The sequence below is a fragment of the Convolutriloba macropyga genome, chromosome 4 (assembly GCF_964194025.1).
Source record: "Convolutriloba macropyga chromosome 4, txConMacr16.3, whole genome shotgun sequence".
NCBI classification, from domain to species: domain Eukaryota; kingdom Metazoa; phylum Xenacoelomorpha; order Acoela; family Convolutidae; genus Convolutriloba; species Convolutriloba macropyga.
Window position 1 is genome coordinate 37,273,540 of NC_134471.1, and position 10,600 is coordinate 37,284,139.

A 10,600-nucleotide genomic window follows, 5' to 3' on the forward strand; every position below is an offset into this window, starting at 1 on the left:
GTGTTGGAGGTAGACATTATAGTGGTACTGTTAATATAAAAGGAGCTATTACTTCAAAAGGAACTAAGATGTTAAAAGGTAATTGTGTTTTATGTAGAAGGAATAAATCAATGACAGTATCTGATGCAACAATAGAAGCAGAAGGACTTAAAGATTTCTTTAAAAGTGTTGGTAGGGCTACAGTTAACTTTGGAAAGAAAGTAGCTAATAATCCAGTAAGAGCATTAGAAATAGCAAGTAAAATAGGAAGTGCAGCCGCATCTAGAAACCCTAGAGCTGCTTTATCAGCCACACCTGATTTAATTAAATTTTCGACTACTGGTGAAGGTATAAACGTAGTACAAGAAGGAAGAGGGTTATACTTAGGTACAAAGAAAATATAATTATTTGATTATAATTATGATTATATTTTGTTTATGATTATGATTATGATTATGATTATAATATGATTATATTATGTTTATGATTATGATTATAACTAAGATTATGATTATATATTTATCGATCGGTGTAACCGCTTCGCGGATAAATATTAATATTAATATTATTATTACTAAAAACATTGTTATTACTAAGCACTACTATCTTTAATCTAAAAAAATACTCAGCTTGTTTTTCTTATTCTTCTTATAATCCTCATATATTTTAACAAATTCATTATACTCATCATTATCTATTTTATTATCATTCATTGATTTAGTATATAACTTTTTAAACTTATCACTAAACTGTTTACTTAAAATATACATTTGTGAATACTTTATAATTTTATTTCTAAGTTTAGTATTAATTGTTACTGATAATGAACCACAAACAGTTGCTGTAGCAAAAGCTGTTGGTATAGAATAAGCTAATCCTATACCTGTTAATGAAACGGATGTTGTTGTTGCAGTTGTTGCTATTGATGATAATACTCTTTCTGTTATCTCAGCTATGTTAATATAATTCTTATATCTACTTAACTTCTTATTATACTTATTAGTTTCAGTTTCATAATAGTTTTTAATATCTTTTATAATGTTAATATTGTTGTTTAGTTTATTATTAGCTTGAATCTTTTCGTTTATCAATCTTTCTGATACTGATGACAAATCTGGATATAGTAATCTCTCACTCGGTGCTGTTGGATTGGTCATTGCTTTGCTTATTTTCATTAGTAAAAATTCTTTCTATTTCTTTCATTATATCTTCTTGATTAAAACTATAATGCATCTCAAGTCTGGTCTTCTCTTTATTATCAAGTAACTTACTTTGTAAAAGTATAGCAATTATATATTGTACTATAACACCTCTAAGAGATTTATTGTATTCTTTCATTTCTCTCAGACCATTAGTAAACATTTCATCTAAGAGTATGTTAGTTATATTCTGATTAAATTTATTATTATCAAATTCTTGCTTTAATTGATTATATTTAGAGATAAAATCTGCAGCAACTCTATTACAAAACTTAACAGTATTTCTGACTTTATTTGTTGATTCAATAAACTCATTAAATAGTTCTTCATTAATTTGTGTTTCATTTAGTTGTAATGTTTTAGTTGTAACTTTATCAAAGTCACCCTTTCTTAGTTCAGTTATGTTTCTACTTAAAATGTCTATTTTATTAGAAGAGGATAATAAGTTATTGTCACAATACTCTTTATTAACAACATCTTTTTCATCTCTAGGAGGATGAATATTTGTAATTTTATAGGTATCCTTCATATCAATATCATCATTATCTTCTAGGAATAACCCACGAGCCCTACTTAGTGTTAAGTTGTTTGTTGATGTTGATGTTGATTTATGTTTAGCTTGATTGAATCTATTTCTTGTCATCTTTGTATTTGTTTACATATAATTAGAATAATAATTAGTCTTGTAATTAGACTTATAATTAGTCTTACAATAAGACTTAGACTTAGAATTAAAATTAGACTAAGGACCGGAGGTCAATCTGCGAAGCAGGTTCCCTGATATTTAATGATTCCAAAAACTTTTTATTAGATTCAAAATCAAACTCGGATTTCAATAGTTCCTGTTCATAATATTTGCCTTCTATTATCTCTCCATTAATATCTTCTATTTTATATGTTAGTGGATGTGTTTTTAGAACTTCATTCACTTTAAACAATTCTCTATTCCAATTAGAAGTGTAACCTTTAGAGAAGATATTACGTTTATCTACATTTCTAACATAACCACCAACTTTAAATTTTGGTGTTGCGTTGGTAGAATTAACATAGTATTTAACTTTATCAGGATTATTAGAAGCATCAAATTAGTGTCATATTAATTGTTGAGTGAATGTTATTGTTATATGTTACTACAGCATCATTTAAAATATTTACCCAATTACCATCGCCATTGATGAACATTGGTTTATTTATTATGTGTAAAAATGTTCTATTAAATCTCTCTATAAACACAGCCTTTAAATCACTATAAGTAGAATATAGCTCTATCCCTGAAGCGGCTTTGCTGGTTCCATATTCTTTAAGTAAAGATTTAAATGTTTTATTGTAAAACTCACTACCTCTATCTACCCATAACTTTTCTGGTTTTCTAGGTTCAGAGCCACCTTGTGGATGTTCACTTAATACTATTTTAAAACCATTAGTTATAGATAAACCAGATTTATTCTTTAAAGGAATAGCCCATGCATATTTTGTGAATATATCTACAACTGTTAATATAAACTTATAATTATTGTTGTATTTACTTAGAGATGACTTATCAATTAAATCAGCTGACCATATTTCATCTTTATATAATGGTATTATTCTTTGTCTTCTAAACTTTGTTATTCGAGGACTGAATACTTATTTAGCTAGTTGTTGTTGTTGTTGTTGTTTTTCTATCGTTTTATTTATGGACATAGTCATCTGCGAACGAGCTCTGCTCGTGGTTAGCCAAGCAGGTTCCCTGATGGACGTAGTCATGGATTCACCTATCATTTACCATAATTTTAACAAAACTATCTAGTTGGTTTTGATTAATAATAATCATAGATAATAGTTGATTAGATATATCTAGCATTTCATCATGTAATCCATCATGACCAGCTTTTGTTTCTAGTATTAATAATTCTAGTCTTTCTACTAAATTATATGGGTTGCCATTTAATCCCCTGCCAAATATATCATCTCTTACCTCCATTTTACGTTTTATTGTTATATATCTAGCGCTTTTCTTATCCCCTTTTCCTAAATCATATCTAACATCCTTTAAAAACCTTTTAATTTTGTTTTCATCTTCCTCAACCTTATCATCATATGTTACATTTGATTTAGTAAGAAAATCGGTAAATCCTTCTGAAAACTCATATACATTATCCCTAACTAAAAATGCACCCTGCTCTAGAGTTATATCAACACCATTCATTTTATATCTCCTACTAGGTAAATCTACGAGTTCTAATTTTAATTGAGGATTAGATTGAGCCCCCATGTCATGAAGAAGTTTGGCTGTTTTTGTATCAACATAAACTGGTGCTATATCTTGAGTCCCCTTTAACGTTTCACCAATCTGCGAAGCAGTTTCACCCATCTTGGAAGCAGTTTCATTAAACTGGGAACCAGCTTGCTCGATCATCTTACTTTGTTTATCTAACTCTTGATTTTGCCAATCTATTGCTCTTAATGTTTGTTCACTTAATGCTAGATTGTGTTCACTGTTCGCATTTATCTGCGAAGCAGTTTCACTGATAGTTTTAGTTAAAGGATCGAATAACTCTTCTATTTCACCATAATATTTTTGTTGTTTTAATTTATCTTCTAATCTATTTCTTCTGTTTTGTTTTTCTAGATTGTTTAATTCTATAAGTTTATCTAGTCTAGTCATTTTATATGTATTAAAAAATTATAATAAGAGTAAAAAATGGATAATAAAAACAGCTTCTCTCTTAATCTAAAAAGATGTTTAGCTTGTAAAAGACGTTGTAATACTATAGATGAGTTTATTGATCATATTAAGGAACCAAATCATGATGATTTAATAATTTCAACTTATTCTAAATATGTAGATGGGGCTGGGAAGATAATAAAATTTCTAGAATATAATAAAAATATAATAGCTGGAGCTACACTAAATAAAAATACAATCATGGGAGACATTATGGAAAAATATATGGCTCAGATAATGATTTATAATATACTAACTACCAACCATATGGATGTAATGAATGAATTAGGTCTATAATTATTTGTTATAAAAATTAGCAAAGCTCGTTATATAATATAATAGCAACTTCAATTAACTTTCTATCATCATTAATGGTTAGTTCTAGATTATTATTAACCAGTAGGTCTTTGTCTCCATCTAATGATGCTTGGTGGATCATTTTTATTAAATCTTTTTTGAATAGATATAGATTCTCATCATGAGGATAGCTTTTAATATTATTTACATAAAATCTTTTATCATCAAATGTGTTTAGACTAATCTTACTTGTTTTTGTTGTTGTCATGTTATCACCAACGTTCTGTATTCTACATTCAGCTACTGTTCTCTGTGTATTATTCATTAATGCATCATAATAATCTATGTGCCTAGCATTATTACGCTTCTTTATTCCTTTTTCTTTAGTGTTTTTAGGATAATTTTTGAAGCTATATGTTTTGGGGGACAATGCTATAAATTCCTCAATAATCCTACTTCCCAGCTCGTGCTTAAATTTGCCGGGGACTTTATTTTTAGTTTTTATAGGTATGTCTAGATTACTTAAGTCCATATGCTCATCACTAACTTTACCTTCACTATAACTTAATACGAAACTGTCCGTATCCATATAGTGAAGTGTTAGATCTTTGAGGGATGGTTGTAGAATATTATAGAATACATCATACATGTGTAATTTACTTAATTCAGAGATAGTAACACCTACATATACTGGAGAATCATATTCTGTTTTTTTCTTTATATATTCTATTTGGCTATAATCTATATATCTAGTTATATTCTTAAATGTTGGTTTACTTACACTTTTCATTATCTTTTCTTCATCAAGCAAGAACTTGCTTTGAAAGAAGTGTATAGGATTCATGCACATTCTTCCATATAATGAGTTATTCATTAATTTCCTTACATCCTTTTCTGCTTCAGTTTTAGCTGTTGCTCTTTTATTTGTATTGTTTTGTATATAATCGCTACATATATAATCTTGTTTAATTTTAATTACTCTATGTATTTTTGTTACTTTTACTCCCATCTTAACATAGAACTTCAACATCCTATAATGAACCAAATATTCTGTTTTGTTGTTTTGGTCTAAGATTAATTTCTCGGATCTTGCTTTATTTTTCTCTCTTTGTCGGTATCCCAATTCATTATCATTTATCTTTCTCTTATTAGACATTAGTGCTAACTGTTCTGTTCTCTCTTTACATTCATTAGTATAATCAATATCACAAACTATATAGTAACCATGATCACTATCATCTGGAGTATTCAATATTGTATCAAGTGTAGTAGTAGTAAACTGGAAGTCCTTATAAGGTAACTTTTGCATCATTGCATAACCATATAGGTTGTTTGCGTCTATGTACCATATAGTTCTATTAATAACTTTATCATTAGTATTAGTATTAGTACTAGTTTTAGTATTAGTATTAGTATTAGTATTGGTAATAGTATTAGTATTATCATTAATATTAGCATTAGTATTAGTATTACTATCTGCGAAGCAGGTTCCTTGATTATTTATATATCTATCACCCATTATTCCGCATATACCACCTCGCTTTGCTCCAATAAAATCATCTAGCATTTGTTTATCTTGTAATGTATCTAATGTTACACCGCTTGACATTAACCAACAATCAAAATTATAACCTGGGAGACTTACATAGTGTAGGGGATTGAGCTTGAATTCTTTCACGCTTAGTTTAACATATTCATTCAAGCAATAGTCTGATATTTCCACATCATTCTGTAAGTACTCTATAGTTAGATCTTTACCAGTTTTATGACTGTTTTCATTATTAAAGTTATCTACTTCTTCTTGTGTTGGTAATTTATTATGTAGTGAGGATTTGAAGTCTTCTATTTTTAGATTACCTATAGCTTCTTGGTAGGTAGCTTTGCTACTATACGACTTGGTCGTGGTTCTCAATGACTCTAAACCAAAGTATTCATATGGATATAATGTTTTAGTTTTACATCCGTATATCTTTGCCATTTGATCTAGAGGCATAGCTAAGAAGTTATAACTGTCTAAGAATTTGAGACAACCAATGCTAAACATCTTAGATTTACCAGCAGCTAGTGGTATGTTATCCACTTTTCTTTTATCATTATTCTGTTTGAAGAGTTCACTGTATAGTAGGTTGAAGTCATAGCCAGAGCCATTATGGAATATTACTGGAATGGAGTTTTGTTGTTTGTATCTTAGATTACATATTTTACATGCTGGTCCTCTATATTTACCAGTTTCATGACAATGATCTCTTACTTTATTAATACATGTTTTGCTGCAGATTTGACAAGTGTTATTATATTCATGATATAATTTATCTTCTTCTGTGAATATCATCTTTTCATTATGTTTGAAATTATTCTCAGTTTCTATTTCTAATAGATCTCTAGCAAATCTTTTGATGCAGCCTAGACCGAAGTAGTGTTTGAAGTTACCTTGCCAGGTGTAACCCATAACTATTGGAATATGTTCAGCTATTACATATTTACAGTCATTAGTTGTGACATCGGTAATGCAACATTCTATATCGGCAGTTATAATATTTTTTATATTCTGACGTTTGTGTTCATTTATAAAAGTAATATGTTTTTTCTTAGGACAAACAATCTCTGGTTTGAATGAGGTGCTGCATTCGTGTTTATCATATTTAATTTGTGAGTTAAACCAATAGGTACACCTATCGCAATAATAATAATTTATGTTATTTTTATTTGGTCGTTGTAACAGGGTTTCTTCGTTCACATATTTTTTATTAGGGCACAGTGTTCTATTTGACCATTACTCCGAACTAGTATTCTTACATCTTTTCTATCTTTATTAAAATCATCCACTTGTTTAAACCATTCTATTTTACCATTACCACAACGTGTGTATACCCAAATTTTAATATTATACAATTTCTGTATTCTTATTATATAAGCAAAATCATCTTCATGTTGTTTTCTTGGTTCAATAAGTTTATCTACATATTTACTTTCTCGAGTTGCATGGTGTGGGGCAGGATGTAGCCAAGCAGTTATAGTTAGTTGTAAGCAATTGTATTTATAACTACGTATATTTAATATCGATTTAGAGTTTTTGAGATCAGGAGGTAAATCTATATAACTACCAATAGACGCTTTAATTGGTTCAATGTTTAACTGAATACTTCTTATTCCAAGAAACTCAAAATCATAACCATAACCTTCATATATTTCCTTTTCGAAATCTAGCCACTGATTGAAGTCACCATATTCATATACTGCATTATTATTAATATAATCAGTATTGAAAAATATTTTAGTAGTTTTAACTTCTTCTTTGGTTCTCTTCTTATAATCACATTCAGCCGTGATCTTATATTTAAAACTCTTAACTTTTCTGAACTGGTAACAGTTTTTAATTTCTTCTAAAGAGTAATTAGTTGCTTCGTCTATGTCTTCGATGTAATTCCCACCTTTATCTGTAATATAAAATTCTCTCATGTTCTGGCTGGAGTTTATATCGAAGTCTTCTGTGTTTTCTAGATACATGCAATTGTGACTATATGAATGAGTAGTTAGAGCTACTTTACTTCTAAATTCTTCATGACATTCTTTATATAAACCTAATCTTAGAATAGATATTGTTTTCAGTTTCAGTTTCTGATTTAGTTTCTGTTTTAGTTTTAGCCCTAGTTTTAATAATATAATCATCTTCATCCGGATTATACACCCTCTCCGAGATTTCTTCTTCTTCTTCGGACTCAAACATTTTCTCCAATAGTTCCTTATGTTTGAGATCATATGATTGGTGTCTGTATAAACCCTTCTTTGATTCAAAGGATAGATTACAGACATCGCAGAAGTTTATGACACTAGTATTAGTTGATTGAGACATGATGTATTTATTTAGGGAAATAATCAAAAAATATTTTTTCGAAAAATGAAAATGAAATGCAATAAATGCATAAATAAACCTGGGAAAGAATGTTGTAATAATTGTAAAGAATTAGAATATTCTTGTTATGTATGTAAAACTATGGTTAAAGTGAAAAATTATATAGAACATTTGGGATATCATTATTCTGATCCTGATCAATATCTAACGTGTAGTATGTGTAATGTTTATAAACATATATCATTATATAGATTTAGAAATAGGAAATGTAGACTATGTATTTATCTTCATAGATATAGATATGGTCACACTAGAAATCAATTCAGAGAGCATGTTTATAAGTATAATATTCAAGAAGACATAGAAAAAGACTAATCATTGTGTTTCCACCGATTTCAGTGTTTTTCACTGTGCTATTATTGTTCGCTTTCTTTCATACTTAGCAACCGCTAATAGTATAAGAAGTCAACAAGCTTGGTTTAACATCGCATTACACTGCTTAGCAGATCGAATGAAAAGTGCATGTCATGCTAAAATGGCCGCCGCCATTGACAAAGAAAGCCACCACCACTAACAGAATGAAAACAAGTGAAAATTTCGAATATATGATACCCTTAAAAATTAGCTAGTAAAGTGAGTATTTATTAAAATCTTAATTTAATTTTTGATAGATTATACAAGTCATTCAATTTAATAGAAGGATTTAATTATTATTTTACTTTAAAACATGTAATTACTTGGGAAATGATAACTAATTTTAAGTTAAAAATCATGCGAGAATATTCAAGAAAAAGAATGTTCTAGAATAATTCTCCACGTGGGGACCTTTATTCTCCACGCACTTTTTGGTTATTCATCATGAGTTTCACTTCACTACAAAAACTGTAAAATGATACACTAATATTGTTCAGTCAGCTTAATATTAGACTTCAGTCAGCCTAATAATTAAAATTAAAAGTGTTCAAGCATTCTGTAGTTGCACCCTCCCCCACAGTTGCCATTAAGAAAGGTCGAGCAGTACTGCCGTAGCGTGGTAAAGGCGAGTCAACCTTTTATCAAGACCTCCCAAGACTCGGCTCAAAAATGTAACCAGGTACATAGAATCACTCGGTTAAACATCATAGATCAATCGTCTCCTGGTTAAAGTCAAAATTTTAAAGAAACTTGTTTCTTATTATCCAATTCTAAGCAATTTTGAGTTATTCTCAGTCCATCCAATTCTATTGAAAAAAACTTTGCGAGATGATTAAGCTGATTTATTTCAATATAGTTTGGTATATTAGATATGAAATTAGGCTTAAAACTAGCTTTGAGAACTTTTGGATATTAGCATATGAAATACATAAATTATACTGGCTATGTACATTTTTGTACACAAAATTGTGCGTGTAATATGTATCTATAGTGGTGAATATAGTAGTGGATAAAACAAGGATTCCAACAAACAGTAAAATTTGGCCCGATTCGACATGCGCAATTAGCGTTAGGAGAAAGGGACAAATTTTACTGGTGGTTGGAATCCTTGTTTTATCCACTACTACTCTGAAGAAATATTTTTTAAAGACAAAAGGAGTAAAATCCTACAAGCTCCCAAATGACAATGGAGCAAGATTGATATTATCAATCTTTCGTTTAGTGCGCTGAGTCCAACAGATCGATAGGATAAAAAGAGTCCAAAAATTTCATCCAATTTGTTCCTTGGTACATTTGTTTCACAGAGCCTTTTTGATTAACTTGGGAGGTTTTCGAGGAAATTATGCGCTAGCATTCATGTTTTATAAATGTTGAATAAACAATGCATACCCCTTTATGCGAGTATGTGGCAATAAACACTTCAGCTGTTGGCACGCCAAACTAAATCTATTATTATATGAGTAAAATTTTTCGGCAATTTTTGAATAGTTGATTTGAGTCCTCGATTTTAAGAAACTTATATCAATTTTATGAAACTTTTGCTAATATCAAAGCAAAATTTTAAATAATCACGGCAAATTAATACAATTTTTAGTCGTTGAGTTTACAATGGGGCTCTCAAGCGAAATGCCACGTCGGAAGACTAATTAAATTAGTCTTCTGAAGTGCTAGCAGAAAAATTTTTCATTGAAAATTTGAGCTTTTAATTTGAGCTTTGAAAGTTCTTTTGCAATTGATTCTTGAGTGAACGATTTATTTTTAGTCACTGTTCAGCAGAAACAATAATGTCCTCGATATCAATGAAAGACGTTGATATTGACGGTGAAGGGGAAATTAAAAGTACACTTTCTTCGCCCAATGTCTACGCATCGGAACCCTATGTCAATGAGAAGGGATTCAAATATCAGGTTAGAACTCTATGAAGGATTGCGTCAACTAAAAGATTGATTTAACTAAATGGTTAGAAAAGATGTATAATTTACAAGCGTCTGTTGTAATCTACTATTATTGTAGAGAAGGACGATAAAATTTTAAATATCAGCAAACTGGTGAAATCTTTTTCTGAGTAAGGTAGTACGGTGCGCCCAATGAACATACAATTTCAACTTTCATTAAAAGTGAAAAGAAACGTATGAGAATTGACGCCGTTTA

The 10,600-nt window shown here is 29.5% G+C and overlaps 1 protein-coding gene across 2 annotated transcripts in view; it reads left to right on the plus strand.

Annotated features, from left to right (window-relative positions):
* The first annotated feature begins 10,156 nt into the window (after nt 1–10,156).
* Nucleotides 10,157–10,600, plus strand: part of LOC142338419 (uncharacterized) — a 138,529-nt gene continuing 138,085 nt past the window's right edge. For both annotated transcript variants that reach the window (XM_075388174.1, XM_075388176.1), the window contains exon 1: nt 10,157–10,356. In XM_075388174.1, coding sequence (XP_075244289.1) covers nt 10,234–10,356 — 123 coding nt within the window. In that variant the 5' untranslated portion in view covers nt 10,157–10,233. The remainder of the gene's footprint in view (nt 10,357–10,600) is intronic.